At 37.5% G+C, this 26,346-nt stretch overlaps 1 protein-coding gene across 2 annotated transcripts in view; it reads left to right on the forward strand.

Moving 5' to 3' along the window:
- Positions 1 to 26,346, forward strand: part of LOC104496152 (chromosome unknown open reading frame, human C2orf43) — a 99,298-nt gene that overhangs the window by 34,066 nt on the left and 38,886 nt on the right. For both annotated transcript variants that reach the window (XM_010139232.1, XM_010139233.1), the window contains one exon: positions 3,376 to 3,545. In XM_010139232.1, the coding sequence (XP_010137534.1) occupies positions 3,376 to 3,545 (170 nt within the window). The remainder of the gene's footprint in view (positions 1 to 3,375; positions 3,546 to 26,346) is intronic.

Genomic DNA, 26,346 nt, shown 5'->3' on the forward strand with positions numbered 1-26,346 from the left:
TCCTGCTCTTGGGCCACAACAACCCCCTGCAACATTACAGGTTTGGGGAAGAGTGGCTGGAAACTGCCCAGCAGAAAAGGTCCTGGGGATGTTGGTCGCCAGCCAGCTGACTATGAGCCAGCAGTGTGCCCAGGTGTCCAAGAAGGCCAACGGTGTCCTGGCTTGTCTCAGCAATGGTGTGGCCAGCAGGAGGAGGGAAGTGATTGTCTTCCTGTACTCTGCACTGATGAGGCCACTGTGTCCAGTTTTGAGCCCCTCACTTCCAGAAAGATGCTAGAGAGTGTTCAGAGAAAGGCAACGAAGCTCATAAAAGGTCTAGATCACAAGTCCTGTGAGGAGCGGCTGAGGGAACTGGGGTTGATTAGCCTGGAAAAAAGAAGGCTCAAGGGGAGACCATACTGCTTTCTACAAGTACCTGAAAGGAGGTTGTAGGGAGGTCGGGGTTGGTCTCTTCTCCCATATAACAAGTGACAGGATGAGAGGGAATGGCCTAAAGTTGCACCAGGGGAGATCTAGGTTAGACATCAGGAAGAACTTCTTTACGGAGAGGTTTGTGAGGCATTGGAACAGGTTGTCCAGGGCAGTGGTGGAGTCCCCATCCCTGGAAGTGTTTAAAACACGTGTGGATATGGTGCTGAGGGACATGGTTTAGGGACCCTGGCAGTGCAGGGGAGTGGTTGGACTTGACGATCTTGAAGGTCTTTTCCAACCAGATGATTCTGTAATCTTCAGCATTTCTTGTAGCAGATATTGAATTTGTGTAGTGAAAAGCAGCTGTTAACCTTAGAAGATTGAACAGCACAAATAAAAATTTGCTTTGTTTCCTGCTTAGTTTCTGGGGACTTGTGAACCAAGTTCTCTAGAAGATTTATAAACCTACTTTATCTCCTTTTCCCTTGCTCTAACCTGGAAAGAAGCTGAAATTTTTGTAAAATCACTTATTTTCAAGAATTAAAGCTATGAATGGAATGTCAAACATTAAAAGATGTGCTGATAAATCACTGGAGATGTCAGTGCTTGAGTAAAATGTATAGAAAAAAAAGCAAATGTTTACAAGGGAAAACTAATCTGCTTAACCCAACACATGATAATATATATATACTCAACATAACATAGTCGTTCACTTGTTGCTGTATCCGGCAGGTCGTTGTATTTCTAGTATTCAGTGATTTATGTGTGTTACACATACCCTTAATTAAACTTGCACTATGGACAGCCTACTCCTGCATAAGGTTAAGCTGCTGTGTAAATAATTAAAAAGTAGGAAAGACAGCTTTTGCTAAGAATAGAAACTGAGTTTTAAAACAATGGTTTGGCTTTGGGCTTTTATTAAGGCTTTTGGAAAACAGAACAAGCTCTTTGTTTTCCATTACTTGTAGAAAGCCTCATAAGCAAAGTATTGGTTCCTATCTGATTTTGCGTTCCTTGAGTATGTTTCAGTAAACCCCTTTTTCATTTAGAGTAAGCTGCTATAAATTATGCTGTGATATCATTTAGTAGTTTTAGGAGAAATATTACTTTAAGTGAAGAACTTCTTGGACTTCTGTGGTAATAGTTTAAGCTGAGAAAAAAGGCATCAGAACACATGCTTTAGCAATTACTCTTCTTCAGAAGGTTGTGTTTCATACAGAAGATCCCAAAGGCAATATAGTGACCACCCACTTAGGCTACCAATTAGTACTATCACTGCCAACCCGCTGATAACTTCACTACAGTAATAGTGTTAGTAATTCTGAGCATTTGAGGTTACTGACCAATTGCCATCAAATTTACCACGTGTATTACAAAAACAGTCAACCTTTATAATTTGTTCAACTGTGTTTGCAGACAGGCAGAAAGGCTTCTGTTACCACTTTCTCCAAGCAGGCACAAAACCAACTACATCTGAAATGGATCTATGCCAATAGCTTTCTCTTGCAGTAGCTTTTCAGTGCCTTTCAAGTCTCTTTAACTTACGTATCTTTACAGTGCCTCTGCCTGATGAATACTTTCTTCCGCATCTATTTTTCACATAGGGAACTGATGCAGAGGACATCAGAAGAAACCAAGTGAGAAGTTAAACACCTCGTACTTAGTGGGGTGATTAGGGCTGTGCGTGAACTACCTCTGGTAGCTGCTCCTGAATTGTTAGAGGCAGATGGCTTTTGCCAGGAATCTGTATGCTGTCTGTAGTACCATGGCTCGGTAATGAACTAGTCCCCATCATGTGTCTGGACCTTGCTGCAAGGAGATTTGGCTTATTCCAGACTAAAGCTACAGTGCAGGTCAACTTGTAAAGAGCGTAAAAGATCAGGGGTTTAAACAGGAGTGTGAAATTCAGTCCTGAGATAATAGCATGGATGTAAAAGATTAAGTGATATTATACCAGTATATCTTTTAGGTAAAACTACAGGCATATGTTCCTTTATGCTTTCTGCCTCTCTTCTTTCTTTTTTTTTTTTTTTTTTTTTTTTTTTTTTTGAGTATTTCTTCTTACAATCTTTTCTATCAAGTAGTCCAGCTTAAACTGGAGTGGCGTATCCGTAATGGAGCTTTCAGTTTTGTGGGTAGAGCACTTTTCTAGCAGATGAAAGAGCTGTGAACCCCCTTGGGTTGGAGAATTGAGAGCCATGTCACCCACCTCATAAGCAAGAGTTAAAAATGCCCAAATTACTCCTAAGTTGTTACAAGCACAAGATCATCCTTTGCTTGTTGACTGGCCAGGAAGTGAGTAGTGAAGTCCTTATTGTAAGTGACTGCCCAAGTTCCTCTAGGATATCCCTGGCAAAACAGGAATGAAATTGCATAACAACCTAGAACTGTGAAGATCTAACTTGACATTCCTCTTTGTATCTGAATTGACAGTGATAAGAACCTGGGTAAATAGGGGTGGTTTATGTAAGGGCTAGTGCTCCATGTTGACACGTAACGCATTTCATGTTTTCCTCACTCCGTGGGACTCTTTTGTGCATCTTTATTTTGAGACAGGAGATTTATTGGAAGGTTTGTAGTGCGCAATAACATACGTGATTGTCTTGAGTGAAGGGACTCTTGTTCCTGGGCAGTATTGCTGTTGTAGGTCCTGATCTCTCAACGTGAAGTTGGATTGATTTAAACTGATCTCATGCCTTGAGTTTTGGAAAGGGAACACAATGCTAGATGATGTGTGGTGCTGAAGCCCCATGTATCCTCCCCTGGTTCTCCAGCTTCACATAATGCTTCACATCCTGTACACATGACTTGTCAGTGTATCTTAAAATTATTTTTTTAAGTTAGTTTGTTGGGGTTTTTTTAATTAATAATTTTATTTATTTCAGAGTTTTCCAAAATGAAAAAAAAAAAGATGACTTGAAATTTCTATCATTAAAACAAAAGGCTTTTTTTTATTTGTTTCAGACACCGATATTAAGGAGCTAGAGGATGTTTTTGGACTTAATGGACAAGTAGAGCATAAACTGAACTTCCTCAAAAAGAATGTATCAAAAGATATAAAGCTGGTATTGATTGCTCATTCTATTGGCTGCTACATCACACTGGAGATGATGAAGCGAGCATCAGAACTTCAGGTAAGTTAACCTTATAGAATGGGAGTTGCATTCCCAGCAAAGCAGTGCATGTGCTCAGCCTATGGGCAATACCGTGTCTTTCCTGTGGAAGCTATATTCGGCTATACACAAACTTTCAATCCTAGTTCTCATTAAAAGGAAATAAAAGCATTAATGACTAATCCTAATGACATACAATAAAATAGATTGATGTAAAATAAGTTCTTAATCTGTACTTGGACCTTTAAATGACCTTGTAGTAGAAATTATTAATAATGGTGATAAATGTATTTAGGACTTTGTTGTTGTCTTCTCACCTTTAAGTAATTTGTAAAGTGCTCACTACAGATTTGGCCATTATGTTACTACACCTAAAATTAAGACTGTTAATGATTTTTATCTCAAGGCAAGCAGATTGCTGGCTATACATGGAGGAATGTATGGATGTATGTAATGTTTATAATTGTGATGAGTACTACTATGAAGGATGTTGGTTTAAAAATTTCATGCATATGTCATTGCTTCTGCAATTTGTCACTGTGTAGTAATAAGGCAGCTGAATTGCAGGACTGTGTCCTTGCAACTCTGCAAATGGCAAACCGCAAGAGCTCAATAGTAAGTCACTCTACTAGTGGATGATGAATGAATAACAGTGAATTTTTATTCTTAAACATTCCCTCTTGCTAAATCCTTGCCTTGTCCTTTGCATTATAATATCTTCAGCTGAAGGAAATGCAGTGTTAGAATAGTCTGTGTTTAATATATGCATGAGGTTCTTCCTCTTCCACTTAATATATGCATGAGGTTCTTCCACTTCATAACCCTTTCCACTGGACATCTAACATCTTTTTTTTCCTTTAGAGGAAACAGCAAGTAAAAATGTGAAACATGAGGTTAACCTGATATGTTTCCACAGGCATATTTCACTTTGTGACTAGAAACAAGGGCATATTTTTGAGACAGAATTTTTATTACTGTTTTATCTTTTCAAGAGGGAGTAATCTAGAAAATATCATATGCACTAATTTGTCCAAAAATACCTGCTTTTCTTCTGTCAACATTTGTAGTCTTTATTGCACAAATTATTTTATCTGGTTTCAGTTAAACTATGAGTTGTTGAGTAATTTTTTTACACCTGGCTCACTGGATGCTGGCAACTTGCTAGTCGTCAAAATGTTTTGATATGTAGGTGTCTTTGGGGTACTCTTAGACTGCATGGAGCACTGTGTGCCTGAAGTTAATATATGACAAGCTACATTTAAGATGCATTTAACAATAGAAAATATTTGTGTAAGCCAGAGCGTTCTGCAACCTTTGTCTCTTTGCCAAAAATAAGTTAACTGTTAGGTTTTATAACATATGAAGTGTGATAATAAGAAACTTGTGTTTCCATCTCTCCCTTTATTTTTACTGGCATATTAGATTCCCACAAGATTTTGAGCACATATGTGTATTTTAGTAGCTAGGTCATTCAGTTTTATTTTTGTGTAGTTCTTATGTTATATTCTTTTATTACATGAGTTGAGGTTTTAGTCTTAAATTTTCTGCTTTAAGAGCCTTTGATTGCTTACAGTTTATTATTCTGTGCTAGAGGTTAATATCTTATATTTATTCAAGTAATTCAGTAAACGTTTATATTTGCAGTGTATGTTCAGCAGATTCGAATTTTGTTACTCAATTTAAAGTCTTTCTATAATCTAACCAAATATAGTCTAGATTGTCCCTCTCATACAATGGTGAGGGAACCTGATGAACTTGAGCTAGCATGTGTGACAGGGAGAAAGCATGATCTCCTTATCTCTCTTTGGTTTTAAATGCTGCTAATTTCTTTGGCCCTTGTGCACTGCAGGTTAATGGTGTACTGTGGGTTTTTTTCCTAAACTTCCATGAGATAATGCTTTCTTATTTCATTAAAAGAGAAATGAAACAAGAATTGCCAGTTTACTCCAGAATAAATTCACTTCTGGACCCTCTCTCTATTTCCCTATTGACTCTCAGGGAGGCTTTTGTTAACGGTTTCTTCAGGAGACCCCTTAACACAAACTTGGTCTAGGGTTGATGCTTTTAACTAATTCTGATTAGTAGGGAAGGGTTACACAGGTTGCATCCATACTTGTAACTAAGTGGGGCTACTGCATGGATTTGAGTACTGGGCCAGCTATGCAGTGATGTTTTGGGACTAGCCTTTAAGAGACCTTTTGGCCCAAAGCAGCCAGCAACTCGCAGACAACACCCTGGCATGGTTCTGGACTTGGCAGAGGCCCAGGACCACTCCCAGTAGTTAGTTTGGATGCAGACATCCTGTTTTGAGACAGCGAAATTCAGCCATGTGGATATAGAGCATCCCATGCCACCCTGTTCAGTGGCAAGACCAGGGAATAGTTCCTGGCTGGTCTGTTTGCTGGTACGCATGTAAATGTGAACATTTCTCTGTTGTTGTGGTGGACATCTAATCTTAACAGGATTCGCCTCTTTGTGGCAAGTGGAGCATCCGTAGTTTGTCAGACTGATAAAAAATTTTGACAGGAAGGAATAATGTTGATCAACCTTTCTCTGTGGAGATGGAGAAAAGCAATAACTTACAGCTTACTTGATAGTTGGTCTTAACCTCATAATCTTCTTTGCTCTTCCTTTAGCCAGCAGAAGTGAAAAATGAAGCTGAGTGACAAAAAATTTTTTTCAGTTGTTGGAGCTTGAGCCTAACTCATAAATATACTGCATTCTCTTCTAAAATATAAATCCTTACTTGGAGGATTTCCTTGTGCTTTGCTGGCAACACTACTGAGTGTTTCCTGAAACACGCTGTTTGATCATTAATTTAATCAGAAGATTGACACATTTCCTTGCTAACAAAATTCAATCTGTTACTCCATTAGTCTTTGATTTGCAATGATGCTTTTGAAATGCCAACACCTTTGTGGTAATAAATTAACACTCATTAATGAGTGTAACTGTCATACAATGTAAGCATTGCTCTTCCTGTAAAACTCATTGAGGAGGAAGAGTTCAAAACCTCTGAGTTTGTATCAGTCTATGCAAATAAAATTTCTGTGATATGCAAATCAAAGCTGCTAACAACTAGTAGCAACTATTCATTGCTACTGTGTCTCAGTGCTGTGAATGAATATTGAATACTGCTGGAACTCAATCGATTTCATAAATAATAGCTAACAAAACATAGGTTGGAATAGTTGCATATAAAACGAGTTCATACCTTGGAAATCCTGTCACATCATTTCTGTGCACGTGTTCATATGCATCTCCCTTGCTCTTCCTTCACTGTGTTCTCTTCCAAACAGAAATCCGTTAGTCTGTACTTTCTTTCGAGAATTCTGATGAGCATGAGAAACTAACATAGTTTGCGTTTAATAATTCCACAAATTTATGCAGTAGCATAATAATATTTTAATGTTTTTTCTTTTGTCTGTATATGAATTACATTCAGATCTTTCACCTGAGGAGCTACAACTTGTTGAGGATCTGGTAATATATGTAGCATAGAAGGTTTCTGCAGTGTGTCTTACTCTTTATGAATCAGTACTGACTTTTACCCTTCAGGAGGTTGTCCGCTAACGAAGCTTTTTTGGGTTCGGCATTGCTGACTATTCTAAATTGTTTTATGATGTGTAAAGTGTTGCTGCTATTCATTGCCATTTATAAATAAATCAAATGTGCCTAGCAGGAGGTACTGGGCATTTTTCATCAACCTTTGCAATTACTGAAATTGGCTATATATCCCTGCTGCTGGTTTTCTGTTGCTTAGGCAGTTACTAATCCATACAAAAATGTTTCTGTCACCCATTTTTAGTATTATTAGCGATCACAGGAATTGAATTATCTCAATGGGAAGCATTTTGTTGGAGCTTTTTGATTACATTAATTTTAGATGATGCTCCTATATGTGCATGGTGGCTTTATTTCTTTATTTTTTTTCCTAATTTTTAAAAATATTTAGTTAAAGCAGAAGAGCTTTCATCTATAAAACATTATTGTTGTCACTTCTGATGTTAGAAAAAAACAGAAATACATTATATTGTACTTTTTTAGATTTAGCTGATAATAGATTTGTCTTCTGTCATTCCAAAGTTTCTGTTGTTCCATTATTAGTAATGTGGTCTTTTATTACCGTTGGTGCTCTCCTAAATCACACCTTTAGTGTGACATAGTTAGACCTCATTTTGTGATTTTATACTTGAAACAAAAGGCCAAGTTCCATCTGTTGTGAACAGCTTGCTTGGAAACATTGATGGGCTAAAGGTACCCCACAGAATGACAGATGTCATGACTCTGTTAGCTTTTTTTTTTCTATTGTTTAAAAATCTGCTCCTTCAAAATTACCTGCAGCCCTCTGCAGCACATCTTAGTGGGAGAAGACAGTGCTGCAGATGGCCCTTCTGACAAAGACATTGATTGGGATATGAAATTTCAGAAACACTCTTCTCTTTCCCATTTCTTGGCCAGGGAATTTCTATATTTTCTGTGTGTGTGAGAAATTACCTCTGTATATAGAAGGAGTTTGTTTTAAAAGAAGCTTTACTAAAACAGTGAAAAATTGCAATAGTTTTCATTGCAGTGTATCAATGTATGCAACATAAAATGCAGTAAATAATTACAGAAGAAATAAAAGAAATATCTCTTAACAATGTGTGAATGTCTATGCATTGAATCATAGAATCCCAGGTTGGAAGGGACCTCAAGTGTCATCTGGTCCAACCTTTCCTGACAAAACTCAGTCTAGGCAAGATGGCCTAGCACTCTGTCCAGCTAAATCTTTAAAGTGTCTAATGTTAGGGAATCCACCAATTCCCTGGCAAGGTTATTCCAATTGGCTGATTGTCCCTGTGGTGAAAAATTTTCCTCATAAGACAGGCCTCCCAGTCTTATGCTCAGCTTCCCTGGTGGTAGTGCTTCCCTGGACCCTCTCAAGCCTGTCCACATCATCTTGCATAGCAAACTAGCTATTCCTGAGTAAGTAATATAAAACATTCTGATTCTAACCCAAATTTATTTTTCTGATATAGCTTAATCTGTTTTCAAAATAACTTAAGGTAGTGGTTTTTAATGTATTTTAGATTCTTTCTGAACAAGAGTGTCCATACGTGAAGTTATTCAGGAATACTTCCGTGTTTAGATATTCTTTACTCAGGTTATAATTTACCAAGTCTGTTGGGCAACACCAGTTCCATAAGTTACCACAGCTTTTCCAAAGTTTACTGCCAGAGATAACCCTCTTTTTGAAATACAGTTTCCCCGAGGAGAGAATTCTATTTTGCCACTGTTGACAAACACATAATTGGCCATCATAGCAAAAATATGGCACCTGTTAAATTAGTTGGGTTTTGCATTTTTTTCTGTGATGAGAATAGTTACTTATGGCGAGGGAGGAAGAAGTGTGTAACTTGTTTTGTAATGGTTTACAACCTCACTTGGATGAATATTAGATACTCTCAGTAGTGCCTTTCTGCCTTGAATCAAGTTGTTTCTTTTGATCTGGTTAACACTTTGTTCCTTTCTGGTGAAGTACTTGGAAAGCTCCCCCTAACTTTAGTCAAATTAGAATTAGGCAGTAAGAGAGAGAAATGTCAGAATTCCTCTGCCAAGTGATTTATTGTGATACAGAATTCAATGCAGTGACCCTTTACATTAATACTGTACTTTCAGTTGTGTTGAAAGCTTAATTATGAATCTGGGAAGCACTTTCATAATCTTAGCAAAGTCACTGTGTTTTTAAATACAAGTATTTCTACAAGAAATGAAAATTCTTTAGTCTAGAATTCTTGGAAATCTACAGAACTATGACACTGAGATTAAAAGAGGGAGATTTTTTTTTTAACAGTGCAGGAACTACTAAGCATGTCTGACCTTTGAGATAATAAGAGAATCTTTTCAGCAGCACGAACGGATGAGGGAAGGACTGTGTGGAGGCAATGACATTTTTTCAGTTTCTGTTTTGCTGAGATTAGAACCTCTATGTGTAATTCGAGACTGGTGGCATCATCATTAAAGAATACATCTAAAAGGACACTGGCTTGGCCATTTCCGATGTCCTTAGAAATTCTAGTGGATTTTTGAAGTAGAAAGAATGAAAATATAAACACACTGAGATAAACAGGAATATAAATCTTTATTCAATTTTTGAAAATTTTATTTAACATAGTAGTTTCTAATTCAGATGTTAATTACCTGAATCAGATGTCACAGTACTCATAACAAAGTCAGTTTATGTAGCTGTTGTCTAGGTAAATCAGCTCCTGATGATCTCACTGATGACTGTAAAAACTAAAATATGTTTAGTGAACAACTATAATTTTTACCACTTGGAATGCTATTTTACAAAAGTAAGCTTATCTCAGTTTATCTCAGATCTTTTCAAGAGTACAGAGAGACTGCATAAAATAGAAGAATAGCCAGCAGATTTCTGAAGAGAGGTGATGTCTTCTCTCATGTGGAGGATTGTACTTTGTATACCTGTGTGCCAGGGTGTGGCGTAACCAACAATATGGTACAAGGGCGAATAAATGCCCTTGGTTTCTGCAGCCTTGCTTTGATTTCTCCTTGCTGAGAACTGTTACGTGGTTGGACTTGATGATCTTAAAGGTCTCTTCCAACCAAAATGATTCTGTGATTCTGTTTGCTCTTGGTTCCTTAACGGATTACAGTGATGGGTGGAATATGGATATGTAGTTACGTCTAGCAGTAGGGATCATGATCTGGAGAAACAGAATGAAGAAACAGTATTTTAATATGAATTTCATGTTACTTGCAGGCTTAAATAATAATGTGCAAAAAATCCCCATAAAAATTAAAACAGGTAAAAGAGTTACAGTAACACAAAGCAAATGACAACATCTGCAAAATTATTATGCAGGAGAAAATAGGTGGCTGTACTTAGACCTCAGAAGGGAATTGGTACACATTTCAAATAAATGCATATCTTGTGAAGAGAGCTGTGAATTTCTAGTCTGTGAAATAAAACTAAACTGAGTCAGATGAGTTTTTCTTCTCCGTCTGTCCATCTGTCTGGATAAGTGAGCTACATACTAAAACAAGCAAACAACACTGAGCCAATATACATCCACCTTCATCCCTCTTTAAGTGTTGAGGGAGCAAAAAAAGACTAATACAGTTTTGCACAGATTTAATCATGAGTCTGTTTAGCTGCCTTCAGAGAAACGTGTTAATTTAACTTTATGGGTGTTTTAAATTGGTCACTGAATTGGACTATTTGTATAAAATATGTATTTTTGGCAATTTTCTCTGTCAGTTCTTGATAAATAGCAAGTCTTTGAGAGCATATACACGAAGCCACAGGCAGTCTGAGCCAGCAATTAGACTAAAATTTGCTTTAGTTTACAGTGTGCATGTTGTAGAGTCTGCCTAATCCACCTTGCAGCAGATGACAAAGTTCTGACGAGTATTTTGTCTCGGGCAACTTCAGTAAATCTAACAGAATAGCCAGTAAAGCAACTTGTGTAGTCTTGGTGCACCTACACACATTGTGCAGCTCTCATTTGGAGGAAGTGAGAAGTAATGCAGATGATTTATTAAACCTGACCAAATAAAATAAATAAGATACTTTATCTTTGAAGCATCAAGGAAGTTTCTATAAAGATTTGTTGATATTTTTTTTTTTTTAAGTTGAAATGAAAACAAACTTCACAATAAAACCTGACAAACTTAAAACTTCTCTCTTTGGGGTGGGAGGCTGCAAAGCAAAGAGCAATAGTGGGTAAGTTCATGGCAAGCAAAGGTTTATTAGAGAGATACTGACTTTTGACAGAGACGCTCATCGAAGGCCACCAGCCTGAATTCAAAAGCTGAACAAAAAACTTCAGAACACCATCGGTGAAAGGCTGATAACTGTGGAATGGGGTTGAGAGTGTCAGCTCACCCAAGAGACCACTAGCAATCATTATTTTCACTGGTTTGATGACAGACTCTAATCCTAACGGTCCCAGTCATAATCTTTTCTACCTCTCCCGGCCAAAAAAAAAAAGCTTTAAAAAATGTAAACTGTGAGAAAATGGAGCAATCAACAGGCAGACAGACGCTACCTTTGTGCATAGGAACAGGCACTGTCTAGATCGCCGTTGCTGCATAGGTATGCCTGAAATTATTTTTCTCTTCACAGACAAACTACCCACTTTGTAATATAGAGGACAAAAGAATGTGAAGTATCTCAAGGATACAAAAAAAAAAGTAGAAATATAATGAAAAATAAACTACTGAAAATAATGCATCTTCAGATATAAAATGCCTAAGGGCAAATTAAGGAGTCAAGCTTTTTTGTCTTTTACTTTCACCAGGGAGAGGCATGCATCTTTCTGAACATGAACAATGTAATTTTTATCACAGAAAATTGTCTTCAAGCCAAAGCAGTGTGATCTATCAATTATCAGCAAATAACTAAACCTATCAGGAACTGAAATGTGATCAACAGTTTGCGAATAGTCTTCAGTCATGCTGTGAATACACCTGACTATTACAGCTTCTTGTCTGTCTGGTTTTCTTTTCTCTGCTTTCATGTCTTAAGCAGAGAAATTAGCTTTTAATCATACATTGTGTGTACGCATGGTACACATGGTGCCATCTTCTGGCTCTTACATTGACCAAGTAAGTTGTGGTCAACAGCTTGCTAGTTAACAATCCAATTTCCTCTAAAATGAAATAACAGGATTTTTGCTTTAAACTTGTTTCCCTCCAAAAAGTGGGGGGAGACAGAGAGAAAGTAAAAGATTTCCAGAGGGCTCCACTCGAACTACGGCCTTTTTCAATGTCTTCTCTGCCATGTTGTTGAGATCTTAAACTTCCAACCCAAAACCCAGCATGAATGGAAGGTTTGGATGCAGCTTATGGTGCTTGCCAGCCTACTTGGCCAAAGCTTATGCCTGATTATCTAGTCCAAAAAAAGCTTTTAGAAATTAACCTTGACTTGAATTGCCTTGTTTTATTCTGCTCACTAGTATTTCATGTCCTGGTTTTGTTAAGAGTGTTTATTACACCACTCGTGATGCCCACATGGAAGCTGTAGTTTGTCATATTATCGGCACCTGAAAGGGTGAGGCTGAGTTGTGGATTTGCCTCTCTGAGGTCACTATCTGACCAAAAAGTGTCGATAACAACCTGAGTTTAGGAAACAAAAAGCTTAAAGATTGCAATATGACAGTCTTAAGAATGGCAAAAAAGAGAATTACATTAAATTAAAACTAATTTTTAAATACATGCTTAGATTTTCTTTTAGTTTTTTTCCTAAATATCTCTTCTAAAAACAGAAATAGAGATACTGGAAAGATAAGGTGCAGTAAGTAATAAAGCTCTGGTTTGCCTTCTATAAAAGAATTTTGAATTATTTATATAAAATTAGTTCTTAATACTCCTTTATGTATATTTTGAAAACAAATTATGCATTTCTGAACCATGCTGCCATGTGTCTATATAGCATACCTTGTGTGTGTTTTTGAAGTGGGTGAAGCACGTAGATATCGCCTGCTCTGTTGGGAGCATTTCTTTTATGGGAAATACTAGATTTCATACAGCTCAGTACTATTCTGAGTCAAGAAAATTTACAGTCCAGAAATAATGAAGATCAGATGAGACTGCTAAGTAGTAGAGTGATAATGAAGAGCAAAAGTGCAAAATTAATTAAATTTTTGGTCTGGTGCAATTAAAAGACAGGCTTGACAAAATCAGCAGCAGTATAGCCGACAGAACGTAGTTACCAGGCATCTGAATGCAAATTTCTGTTTTTAACATGAATTGCATTTTTAAGAGTGAGGATTCAGAGGCAATTGCCCTAAGATTAGCTTCTTTAGACCATAAGCCTGTGCTAAGAAAGCCTGAGGAAAAACTAATTCCGAAGACTTTCTGAGGAAAATCATCTTTTGTTCATAATATTTACTGAAACTTCAACTTCTGTTACCTTGTCTAACATGTATGGTTTATTGCTCAGTTGAATATAGAAGCAATATGAAAACCAGTATTTGGTCTGTGATGATTCAAAGTAGGAAAACATAAGAACAATAATTTTGATTTCAAGAGACTTGAGTTTTAATAACGTTATTTCACTGCTAATGAAACATCTGATTCTTTTCAGATTTATGTAGTCAGAATTCAAATAAACCTATAAAAATTATTTTTTCTAGGAGGTTAAAAGACGTTAAAGTAGCCAAATGTACAAATAGAAAAGGAAGAAAAATAAACTGAAAAACGGAATCTGTGATCATTCATCAAGAATACGAAGTAAAACATAAGAATGAAGAGGAAATGAAGGACTAAAAATAAAAAGATGGCTAGAATGGTAAATGGTAGAATAACAGGATTTATTAAGTACTGTGTATTTTTACATATTTGTTAATAAAAACTTGTTATTTTGAATCTCCAAAAATTTGGATTTTTATTATAATAACTACATGAAATGAATTTATAAAAATGAGGCAATCATAAGTGAATTTCAAAAACAATTAGGATTTATAGCCATAGCTTTTCAAAAGAGCTCAACACCCTTTTGAAAGCCAGATTTCCCAAAGAACTTTTTATGCTGGGTGATGAGATCTTGTGAAATTCTATCTGCAGATGTGTATGCACAGCACTCAAAAATCAGAGACTCATCTGTTTGGAGAGTTGGACCACACTGTCAAAATTGATTATCAAGACATGTCGCATGTAACTTGAATTTGTAGTGTTTTTCTGTTGCAGTTAATACGCTTTCACAGAACGCAGCAGAGCCAGAAGTCAGCAGTTTTCGTGCTAATTTAAAATTGAGTAGAGGAAAGGGGAAAGCAGTCATTTAGGGCATTAAAGACTTGTTTGTGAAAGCAGCACGTCAAGGGGCATTGTGGGGTTTTTGAACATTGACTTGGCAAACATGTAGTTAAACTTTGAACACAACTATAACTCTAGTCACCAGTATCTGTTCCTAGACCCTCTACATTAAAATGTTATTTCACTGGGTATTCTGAGCCTTCAACAAAGAAGTTGAACTGCTTCATCAGCTCTTGCCTCCCATTATATGAGACACAGGTACTCAAGCAGTGAGGAGGGACTTGGCTTGGATCCTCTAGTTAGAAGGGGTTACTTAGAATAGACAGAGTTGTAATGAAAAATATTTCCTACTCTGCCATGTTGACAATTCGTTCATTCCCCATGGTTTACAGTGAAGTCTAGGGATGCTTACTTTAGAGACAGGAGTGGAAAGATGTATTCCTCCGCTTTAGCTTCTATGCTGAGAACATGGCCTGTTTGAACTGGAAAAAGACACCAACTTTATACAAAACAGTTATGGGATTTCTGAGCTTAGATTGCACATTCGCCACAGTTAGGGCATTTCTAAATCTTTTATGTATCTGAATGAAGTTCAGCTAAATACTGAAGATTCTTTTTTTGCTGTCTTTTTAGTATTTCATTGATTACTGATTATTTTAGCGAAATTTTTGCCAGTGCCACAGTGGATCTTTCATATACCTGAGAATGTGTTGTCTGACTGTAAGCCTGGATTTCTTCTTAAGAATCACCTTCTGTGCTTTTCTGAGGTTATCTTCAAAATTAAACGTACTAGAAGTCCACTTCCTTTTCCATTTATTTCAATGTATAAATATTTGAAAAGCTTGATTTCTATTGTTTGGATACAAGACTACTTAACTGTGACATTTTGGAAAAGAAATCATTGGAGTTTGTCCTTTCATGTGGAATTCAATGTTAAGTATACATTTAAGTGGAAATCCAGGAACCACAAATGTATTTAATAAACTTGTTACCTTTGGAGACCTGTAAGAAAGTTCAATTAATGTTAATGAAAATATGCTTCTCATAATTTTGGCACAACATTTCTTGTCACTGGAAAATTGTAAGAACATTCCACTCCATTTCAAATTCCAAAACAAAGCATATAAGGAGTAGAATTCACCAAGTCCTAATTGTTCTTGAAAATATTAAATTTCTGCTCCTTTATTTTAAATGCACTATGACTACTGTAAGTGTATTTAACTGAAATGAAAGGTACAAACCCAGATCTCAATAAATATAATTTGAATTGTGATGTTTAACAGCAGCTGGTGGAGTTCAGACTTTTTGTCTGGCATTGGTAATTGAAAGGTATTCTCCAAATTCTTATTCTCAGTTGCACTAAAACCCTTCCTTCCCCATGACCAGTTTTATTTGCATGATAAATTAGATATGATAATTTTGCTCTTTTAGCAGATTCCTGCCTCTGTTCCGTTTGTCATAATAATTAAGGCTAGGAGCAGTGTCTAGTACTGCGAAGGAAGGAATTTTGTATTTTGCCCTTATTTAAAATGCTTACAGTTTTGGGAAAGTCAATGCAAGGATGGAAAAATGAGCTGACTGAGAGAACTCCTTACGCCCTTCTCTCTCTTTTTCTCTTCTTCTGATACCCTGATAAGACCTTGGAATAGAAGTTCTATCTTAAACCTGAAATATTCCTTGTTTCTTTTCTTCCTTTGACAAAAATACGAAGTTCAGCTTTGTGTTCCATTTCTTCTCAGTGTACACTTCCTGGCTCACTCATCCTTCTGTTCTTCACTGATACCACAAGTTAGGACTTGTTCTGCTCTCCTTCCTCCAGACTACATCATTAAATAAGCCACTTAAAATGGTTAAAATGATAAAGGACTGAACTCCTTCCAACATTAAATGTCATCACAACTTTCCTTACCTGTCTATTAACTCTTCTAGCTAAGCAGGACTATGGGCTTGGGTTGGCTGGATGCCTTTCTGAGGGCTGGCTTCAGTGAGTGGTGAAATATACCCCTTCCAAATATCTCAAGTGGAGCACTTAAAAACAGAAGTCCAAGGATCTTAAGGCACTGAGGGAAAATCATGGCCTTCTCTTTTCATCAGCAAAATGAGATTTTAAGGCTGGTTTCTCATTCACCTTATTCAGCCACTTTTCCTTAGACTGGATGGATTGTCACTGAGATTCATTGGTAGGTATGGCTGTACGTTGATGACTGTGAAAGCAGCTGGTTGAAGACAACAGAAAAATCTGATTCTTAATACTTTCTTCTTGTAGATGTGTCTCTCCACTTTAAGGGTTTATTACTAGTTCATCGTAAGTGGTAAATGTCCCAGATCATGTTTATGAGGATCACATTTACCAGTCCATGTACCGTAAGTGTACCTGCAGATGCAATGTGGTGATCTCATGGGAGTGCTACAGGGAAAAAAAAATCCCACCCTGTACTTCCAAAATGAAAACGGAAAGAATTTCTCGTGGAAAGTGGCAGCTGTGTTCTGACATTCATGTAATGGGAGCAACTGAAAGCTTTATGGTGTGTAACTGTGACACTGCATTCCAACATAAGCTTCTCCCTGCCCTTCTTCCAACCAATAAACTATTCTTCCTCTCTTCTCACTCTCACCCCTCCTAGTCGTCTTCTGTTTATAGGCTTTAATCATAATAGCAACAAATCCATCCCTGTCGGTATTATCACACCGTTGCAAATTTTGGCCGCCTCCTTTGGCAATTCCCCTGTAGATGGAATGATATTGCCCACTTTGATGGGGCTTAATTCTCTATGTAAAATACTGCTCTGTCAATGAATATTTTCTCTATTAAACTATTTTCAGTCCAACAATAAGATACAGATTTTTGGGAGAACAGTTTTCTCATTATTACCTTAACCCATAAAAAGGCTTTTTCTTGGTTTTTTTTTTTTTTTCCAAACATTTTGGGCAAGTCTTCGGTTACCCAAATATTTGTAGTACAGAGTAATTTGCATTTCAGCCCTATGAGACTTGTAAATGTAATGAACAGACTGTGTGTTTAATGTTTTTTATATTTTTAATAATTCACAAATATTTCAGTATGTAGAGCTGACCTGTTGAGAAATAATTTTTCGTGTCTGTAGAGAACACTTCTGAGTTCTAGTCTTTTGTAAGTTTAGCAGAATTCTGAGCTTTGTCTGGAAAAAATTTAGGAGTACTTCTTGTTGGAAAATATTTCAAGTAATGTGAAACAACAAGTGATTTCTTCCTGAGCCATGACCCACTTGTAAGGTGAGGTGTGGATGGTCCCTCACTGACATTGCCATTAAACAAGTTTCAGCGTTGGAAATCAGGTATCATGGAAGATACTTACAACCTTTTTGAAAGGTGTGATTGAAAGTGTATTGATATCAAAGAGAATTGTCAAAGGTCTCAATTTACTTCTCAGTCCAAGAGGTTGTTCTGTAACTACCACGATAAGTGTTTTACGGCAGCCGTGATCTTCGTCTGTCTATCGAAGAACAGATAAGAGAATCTTGGTCTCTAGAGCTGTGAATATTCTGACTTTGGTGAGATCTACATTGACTGTAGACCGTCATATTTAATAACTGAGAAATAAATCCTTTAACCAGAATTTATTCATGGGGCAGAATTAAGGTCCATTATTACATTGATGGAAATTTTGTCAATGGTTTCAACAGGAGCAAGATCACAGAGAGGACCAGAAGTGTTCCATAGGATATCGGACACACTGCAGTCTTATCAGGGCTCTGCCTTTTTGGTTACTGACCACTGCTGGCAATGGTAATTTCTTACTCTTAGCAGCTGAAGTTAGTACCAAGATTTCCATGGCACTCACCTCCTTGCTTCTGAAAGGTATATCCTGAGTTATTTTAATCCCATTTTAGTGCTGTAGTTAAACTCTGCAGAGCAAGTTTTAAGCATACTCCTCATAATATTACACGAAGTTAATACTGTAGAAGCCTGATTGTGATTCACATTTTAAAAGGACTCTTCATATGGCTAGTCCAAGGAGTTTGGATGCAGGATTCCAACATATAAGGCTCAGAATAAAATTTATGCTCAGTCAGTGGAAAGTGGCCTTAAAGCAGACATAAATTTAGTCACACATCACCTTGGTGCAAATGACACTCAGGCCTACATACCTAAGGATGTAATCATTGTACCCAGCACTGTGTTCATCATTACACTGACGACTACGGTTCAAAATACAAATACATTTTTAAAAAATGCTGGTCCTTGAATTTTGTTTCCATCCAAGTGGAAGTGCCAGGAAGCACTGGAGGCTTGGGGCCTTAAAGATGTACTTCAAATAAAATTGGTTAATGTATGTTAAATAAAGAAGGTGCCAGGACATGGAAAAACGTTGTGATCACTGTAGAGCATTTTAAACAGATGAGAATATTGCCTGCTATTTATACCATCAGGTAGAAGCTGAAAGAAAATAGTAAAAAAATAAACCCAGGTTTTCATTCATTTGAAAAATGTGTGGTTTATACATATATCTGAACGTGGTGGGTCAAATTCAGGTGTTGAAGGAGATGTAATTTATATGATAATATTGGATAAACTGAATGTAAGAAACTGTAAGCTAGTATGAGTGATAGATGGACAAACTGGGAGAAAACATTTTCAAAATGGTATGGAACGGGTACATTAATTTTTATCTTCAAGGTATCCTACTAATTGCTTTTTCTGCTTAACTCTTCCCACACAGAGTTGAAGCAAAGCTGAGCTAGATACACAGCTGGGTTAAGGAGACTCTTTGCTGCTGACAAAAACTGATCATAGTTCTGTTGGTTTACACAAGGGAGTCCAGACATTTTCCATCAGCTGGGAAATTGAGTTTTTCTGTTTTCATGTCACTGAGCAGCATCAGCCAAAAGTTAACATTTGCTTATATCTTAAACCTATTTCCATATTCCTTTTCCAGGACAGTCTGTAAAAGTAAAGCACAGGTTAGCTGCATACAAGGTGCTTCAGTATATTAATTTTGCTTCTGCATTTCATTAGTAAGGGATACCATGGCTATTTGTAGCTAGTATATATGCTACAGCTAAAAGAATGTCTTCAATCAACTTCTCTCAGAAATGGCGACAGAGCTCGGGAAGAGGGTATACCAGAGGCAGACTGTGAAAGCAGGACGTATTCCTCAAGTTTTTGTAATAATATTTCTCTGATTAACTCCTGAAAAGTAAGAAAAAGATTTGGCATTGTGAATGAGCCTGTAGAGCAGGGAAAGAAAAAATCAGATTGTTGTGAACCATTGTGTGACTACTTCAACAGGAAATTTCATTAGCTGTTGCTTGCCTCACGTATACTTGTGTGCCATTTACAAATACTGACTTTGTCTAATGTCACCGAGTGCAGCATTGCCCACACAACTGCGAACAGTTAATGGAAAGGACGGTAAAAAAAAGGTGAGAGTACCTTTGTTAGGATTCCTGTAGTTTTTGTACCATGTGTAATTATAAAAGTTCATATATTTAAGTTATGTGTTGTAAATGTCACTCATGTATATCTATATATGTATGAAATACAGTTATTTGTATAAAGTATGTCTTATGTTTCAGTGCCTAAACTCCTGTTTGTGGACTGGCAGGGTTGTCCAAGAAGTATTTCTTGCCCTGACTTGAGGTATAGCTTCTGTGGCCTTGATTGCCTTCCCTGGAAGCTGTAAAGATTGACCATAGGTAGACGGTCTGTATGGAGTTCCCCATGATAATGAGAACCTTGCAGATGGTAACTGGCGTGTCTTGTTTACACGCTCACAAGAAAGTTCATCAAAGATTTGAACCCAGGAAGGAATTCTCCATTGGCACTGATGTCTGTGTTTTGGTTTGGTAGCATTTTCTGTTGGCTGAAAAAAAATCCTTTCCTGGGATTTTTTGAATGTTTTGCTTCAGGAAGTTCTATATCAGAAAGGGGAGCCCAGTGCAGTGGTAGTGCTGTGAGTCTGCTGTCTTCTCATCCCATGCTGGGTCAGGGTTTACAGTTTGATGAGAAGGAAATGCAGAATGGTTGTGGACTGGGTGTAGTGATCAGTCTTGTGCTGGAGCATTAACAAGTCCATTTTGTTAACAGGATTCTTGGATAGAGTTAGATATTTTTTCCATAGTGTTCTTAAGTTCATGTTTCAAGACTGATTCTGTGGAGAGGGGTTAAAACTTTGCAAACAACCTTTGATTATTTTTTCCCTCCTACAAGGGTATGTTTTTTCCCTGGGCATAACTACTCTGCAAAGATTCTGCTGGCTTGCTGTTTAACTGAAACATGCTTTAATTTTTCTTTTTTTTTTTAATCTTAAATGTGGTAACCTTTTACACAAAAAGAGGGAAAGAATAAAAAACAAATATTTTAATTCAGCACACTTACTTTCCGTTCTTCCTGTCTTATTAGTTTAGTCCGTGTATGTAATATGCTGTTGTCCTAGGAGAATGTAGTTGCAGGAGAGAAGTGAATGTATTAAAAAAACATTATCAGGCCCTATGTTCCTGATATAGTGTTCTAAATTTGGAAATTGAGAGTGTCTGTCACACCCGTGTAAGGTGGCATTTCTCTCTCTTGCAGTGTTCCTATTGTAACAGTTCTACAGTTGGGACCCGGTAGCTTGGTGCAGCATAAAAGTTGATGTCAATACAGACTTCTGATACCGGCTTTAATACTTGGATTTTTTCATTTCTTCCCATCACTTGTCCCAACTGAAATATTGTTTCTCCTCCTTTCCTTTAAAAATTTGTGGAGGTGTGATTCTCTGCCCCATTGCCTTCTTGCTCCCATTTTGCCAAGCTATTCCTATTCCTTTCCCTATATTTACCTTCCTTCAGAAATGTTTTCATCCGAGCCCTTCATTAGTCTTATGGTGTATTTGTGGCTGGCTTTTCGTTGGAATCTTGGCTTTTAGGATATACAGCACAAAATGCAGTCTGCATTGTCTCCCAAGGAGACGGAGCTTCCTCTGGCATTGGGGATGCATCTCCTCACGATAGGTAACATCACCTTGCAGAGCTTCTCTCTCGCTTGCTTTCGGCGCCATGTTGTATTGCAAATTCGCTTATCATTTGCTGTTTTCCATCTCCCATGTGTTCTTTCAGCTGTATTACTTGCCAGGTTTTTTTCCCACTTGTTCATGTTTTAGATTATTTTTCTAGTCACATTTAATGCTAGTAGTAGCTTCTGAGATGGTTCTGTGAGCTGAATTATTAAAGCACAAAATTCACCTTTCAGAGCATTACTATTATATGACTTCTTACCGTTTTTTTGCTTGTTTTTTGTTTGGTCAGGGTTTTGGTTTGTTTGTGGTTTTTTTCTGTATTTCTGCTTGGAAAAATTGCCTTAAGCATCGTGAAGTAGATACCCAGGCTAGATCTCAGAAATCTCGTTTGGCATGTACTGAAGCACCACATTCACTAGAAACTGCAATCTAGCTATAAAAGAGAGGTAGCACGGTTGTTATGAAATACCTCTAGCTTCTCCTACTGCTGCAGAAGGCGGCAGTAGAGTGAACACAAGTGACAAAGTGACTCTTTGAAGACGAGATCTACAGACATTCACCAAATACATATGTTTCTGATTTCTGAGCAGTCTAGTTTCAAGGTTCTTTAGTGCAAATGCAGACTTTGCTTGAGTAAAAATTAATAGAAAAGCAGTATACAGCTTTGTGTATCAGTGAAAGTTATGATGTAGCTAACCTGCTTCAGTGGCAGAGGAAGCCTGGAACTGAGAGACTGCACAGAAGTGACACTGAAACACAGTGCAACTGCAGACATCGTGTGCTGATGGTAATAGTGCCGGCCTGCAATGTTTGTCTTGGCATGCACGTTATAGACGCTGTGCATGGAGTATGAAGGGATGTTTAGAAATGCCAAAAGATTCAAGACCAGAACCTGTGCATTACTGCACCTCTGCAGCTTTTTGATACTTGAACAGATACTGGTTCTGTTATCCATTTAATATGCTCAATATTAATTTAGGATCCTCAATATCCATTTAGGATCACATAAAATAAAGTACACACAGTATGTTCTTGTTTCACACCAAGAGTGAAATAATTTTTTGTCAGTTGTGTTCATTCTTTAGTTCTTTTGCTGTCATAAAATCATGTGGGTTTGTTGATAATGAGCTGTGACAGACAGCTTGCTGATACAACAAACCAAATGGCATCTTTAACATCTGAACAAGAAATTATTTGGGATTTTTAAATACAACTATATTATATCTATGTTATGTTGTATTATATTCTATTATACAGTACTGTACACTATACTGCATTATGTTTAATTCATGACTGAGCAAAGTGAATGGGCAAGTCCAGAAAGTCCTGCTCTGGTGCGAGGAAATCCCAGGCCAGCACTGTCTGATTTGTCCTGTGTGTTTTCTTGGAAATCTGCTGTGCACAGCTGTGGTAATAAAGCAGGGAACACTTCCCTGACCCTCGTTGTTTTGCCTGCAGGTTTCTGCATACTGAGTAAAAGAAATTGTGATTAATGTGGCATCCTGTGTCAAGGGTAGACTGTAGATTACCATTAAGTGCATCATTATGTTATCTTTGAAAAATTTACTAGATTTCACCTGACAGATAATAGCTTTTCTTTTGCCAACGTAACAGAGGAATAACAAACTAATATCTGGGATGAACTAACATATATCAAAAGAAGTGTTAACTTTTGACAGAGAAACGGCTTTTGCCTTTCGTAGGGTTTTGAAGGAATTGTAAATAAAACTTCCTCACTCATTTTCTGTCCAGTCCTGTGATTTGAAGTCACACACATAGTGATGCCATTGCTGCGGAGCAGGGTGTGTGGCTGCAGGGGCTGCGGGCGAGTGGCAGAACTGTACTTGGATGCTGCTTTACTGAGCATTGGTCAGTGCAGTGGGTCAGTTATTCTCTGGAGTTCCTTGTGGGCTCCGAGTTGCGTAACTGGTGCAGGATCTGAGCATTATGTTCTTTTAGTTGGTGGTTGTTATATTAACCGTTTCTGCACCTATGATGATTAAGTACACAGCAGGAACAAATACTTCCCTGCTCAAAAGTCAGGCTGAGCCTCCAGCAACTGATGCTTCTGCCATCAAAGCAGAGTGAACCAGTGGGTTATTTCTGAGGAAGTTTCACTTTCTGCTATTTTCTTCAGTGAGTCAGAGTCTTGTTTTACTACTTTGGTAGAGAGATATGAACATGCCTGCAAGGTGTCGTGGACAGGGGTAGTCTATTCATTGAGAGCTGAGGTACAAGACTGCGAAAGCCTGGCTGTGATTAATTCACCTATTTGGGGTCTCTTCTGCAACTGATTTTTAAAATGACTCCTGCTCCTTTCAGGTAGTCAGTGTCTGCAGTCAGTCCTGCCTGCTTTTCTCTCCTGTTTTGTTTCTCTTAGGAAAACTTCACTCTGTATTAGAGCAATCAGCACAGCATGACAGGTCTCTCCGCGCCCTCAGCTGTAGAAGGTCCTGAGGGGCCTGAATCTGTAACCAGCATTTCTGGTGTGTGGTCAAAACTGTCTGATTTCAAAAGTATTGAGCTACTCTCGTTGGCATTGCAGGAGTTACCTGCTCTGAAAACCAAATTGCTTTTTAGAGTGTTGGTTGTAAGCAGCATCCAGTTTATAGGCATGGTGTTACATCCCCAGCACTGCTGATTACCAGTCCCGGTGGCAAGTAGTATCACCCGCTCAAACTCATCGTAGCTCATGAACATATTTCAGCTCTTTCAATAGAAGCCACTAATGAAAAATAGTACTGTGGGGTTTGGTTTTTTTTAGCTTGATCCGACTTGCATGCTTTTAGTGGTTTTATAGGGAAACCGTTTAAACACTTTACAAAAATCCTTTGCATGCATGGTTGAGACTATTAAATTGTTCAGCGATAAACAACAATTTATTGTAAATTTAATCATTTTGCTTTTTGTAATCTGTTTTCATTTTAGTCAAAGCAAAAAAACCCCTTCGAACTGTTTGTGCAAGTCCAAAATCAAGTTGACATAACCATTATCCAGTGAAGATTTGAAGGTACTCACTTTGTCATCTTGTGTTAGGTAGCCTAAAAGCTGAATAGAAAGCCCGGAATGTATGGGTTCTTTATGTACGTAGTTTGGAAGAAGCCTTTATTTTGTTTTTTAATATTTATATGAAGCAGTGTTCACATGAAGTGAATCATACTCATTTAGGAATCCTGCTAAACAAAGCTCCTTGGTCAGAGCCGTGCTTTTGGGGAATGAGCATTTAGTGTTCTTTGCTTTGAGAACTCACTTTTCCTGTGAAATAAGTAGTTTTTCTTGCCTCTGTGTTGTAAAATTTACTGTGCAGGTAATACATACCTGAAGCTGATGAACTGATCATTCTAGGTATCGAAGTATATAAAGAGTGAAAAAATTAAAAGTACTAAAGTTGCCACTCCTTCCTACTGTAGTGTGAGCTGAAGGAATGAAGGGCAGAACGTACTGGGCTTCTAGGGCGGTTTGTTCTCTGGACGTGTGCTCAGGCCACACCCCGTTCATTTTTCCGTGGGTTATATATTCCGCCTAACTAGAGATGAGGAGCTGCCTTGGCACCCCCATCAAATTATGTGAAGAGCTTGCAGATAGCCTTAGCTTTTTGTTGTTAACAAGGTCTAAAACTTCTGAGACACTGTGTCATGTTGTAGTCCCCTGAACCATTCTTGAGCCCTACATAATTTAAAGAGTTAAAAATTAATGATGAAAGTAGAAGCAGCTGCCTGGTGACTAACTCAAAGAGCATCTGCGCCTTACACATTGAACTTTAATGTGCGTCATCCTGAGTGTTGAAATCTTGCAATTCAATAGCATGTTAAATAAATGTTAAATAAGTTGAATGACATTTTTACAAATACTGTTTATTGTCACAACAATCAACAGTGACAATTCCAGTATAGTGTAAGAATCCATGTCATGTTTTTAGCAGGTTGGCCAAAGCGCAGCAAGTGTCAGTGACGTGAGCCGCAGCTGTCAGTGATTCCTGGGCACAGGGTGTGTTTGCCTTCAATAGGTTCACTGGCCAACTTGCACTAGTCCCCAGATAGGCTTAAGTCTCTGTGACTGGTGTCTCTAGTTGCCTAGCTCTCCCTTCCCATGTGCTTAACTGATATAAATCACCAGACTTGGAATTGGGGGTAATTTAAACCAGGTGAATCTGGATTCCTCTCTCTAGTTATGTGTAATATTTTTTGTATGACTGTTATCACAAGAAACTTCTGTTGTTAAGTATGAGAAGAGTTTCCCTAAATAAAGGGATTTTTAACCTTTTACACATTATTTAATGGTATATACCATGGCATTTGTAGGTGTGACAGTACCTGGTGCCTGTGATAGGCAATGTTCTTCATCTTTAGAATGACTAGTCTTACAGTAATTCTGAACGTTGTAATTTGAGTATAATTCTGTGTCACCTACTTGATTTCAGCTAGTGTAAATTGCATGTAGATAAGATCCTGGCATTTGAAAAGGAAAAAAATTACTATCTGAACATTTGAATCTGATTCATTTCCTTCATTTTACCTGTTTGTTTTTACTTCACTTAGTTCAAGATGCAAATATGACATTTTTTATGAACATTATAATAAAGTATATTAAATCTGTGGTATCTGCAGTTGTATTGAAAGAAGCTGAACTACATCTTTTAAGCAATTCTGCAGTGAAATGCACATTTCAAAATCCTGGCTGAGGAATCTAGCAGTAACCAAACAAATCCTGATAAGTGTTTGAAAAATAAAAATTTTACGTTTCTCTATTAATTTTCTGGAAAAGATTTTAAAAATGAAATTAAATAAAATTATCCTCCATCTTATCACCATCTTTTAAATTTGTGTGCCATTTAAAAATGTAGGAATGCATGGGACATTGTAACAGCTTTCTTAGTTTGTTCTTTTTCCTCCAAGGTTTAGCAACTTCCCCCAGTGGTTAGTACAGCACTCCCAGCAACTAATCCTGTATCTGTAAACTGTAATGTCAAAGGATTAATGTGGGCCTGGGAATGCGGGTCAAATCTGCTTTAGATCACAACAGTTTGAGTTCAGCTCCTAGCTGAAATATCACGAAACTACCCTATAAATATAATTTAGTACAAGT

Source organism: Buceros rhinoceros, unplaced genomic scaffold, assembly GCF_000710305.1.
Source record: "Buceros rhinoceros silvestris isolate BGI_N320 unplaced genomic scaffold, ASM71030v1 scaffold2657, whole genome shotgun sequence".
In the NCBI taxonomy this organism is placed as follows: Eukaryota; Metazoa; Chordata; class Aves; order Bucerotiformes; family Bucerotidae; genus Buceros; species Buceros rhinoceros.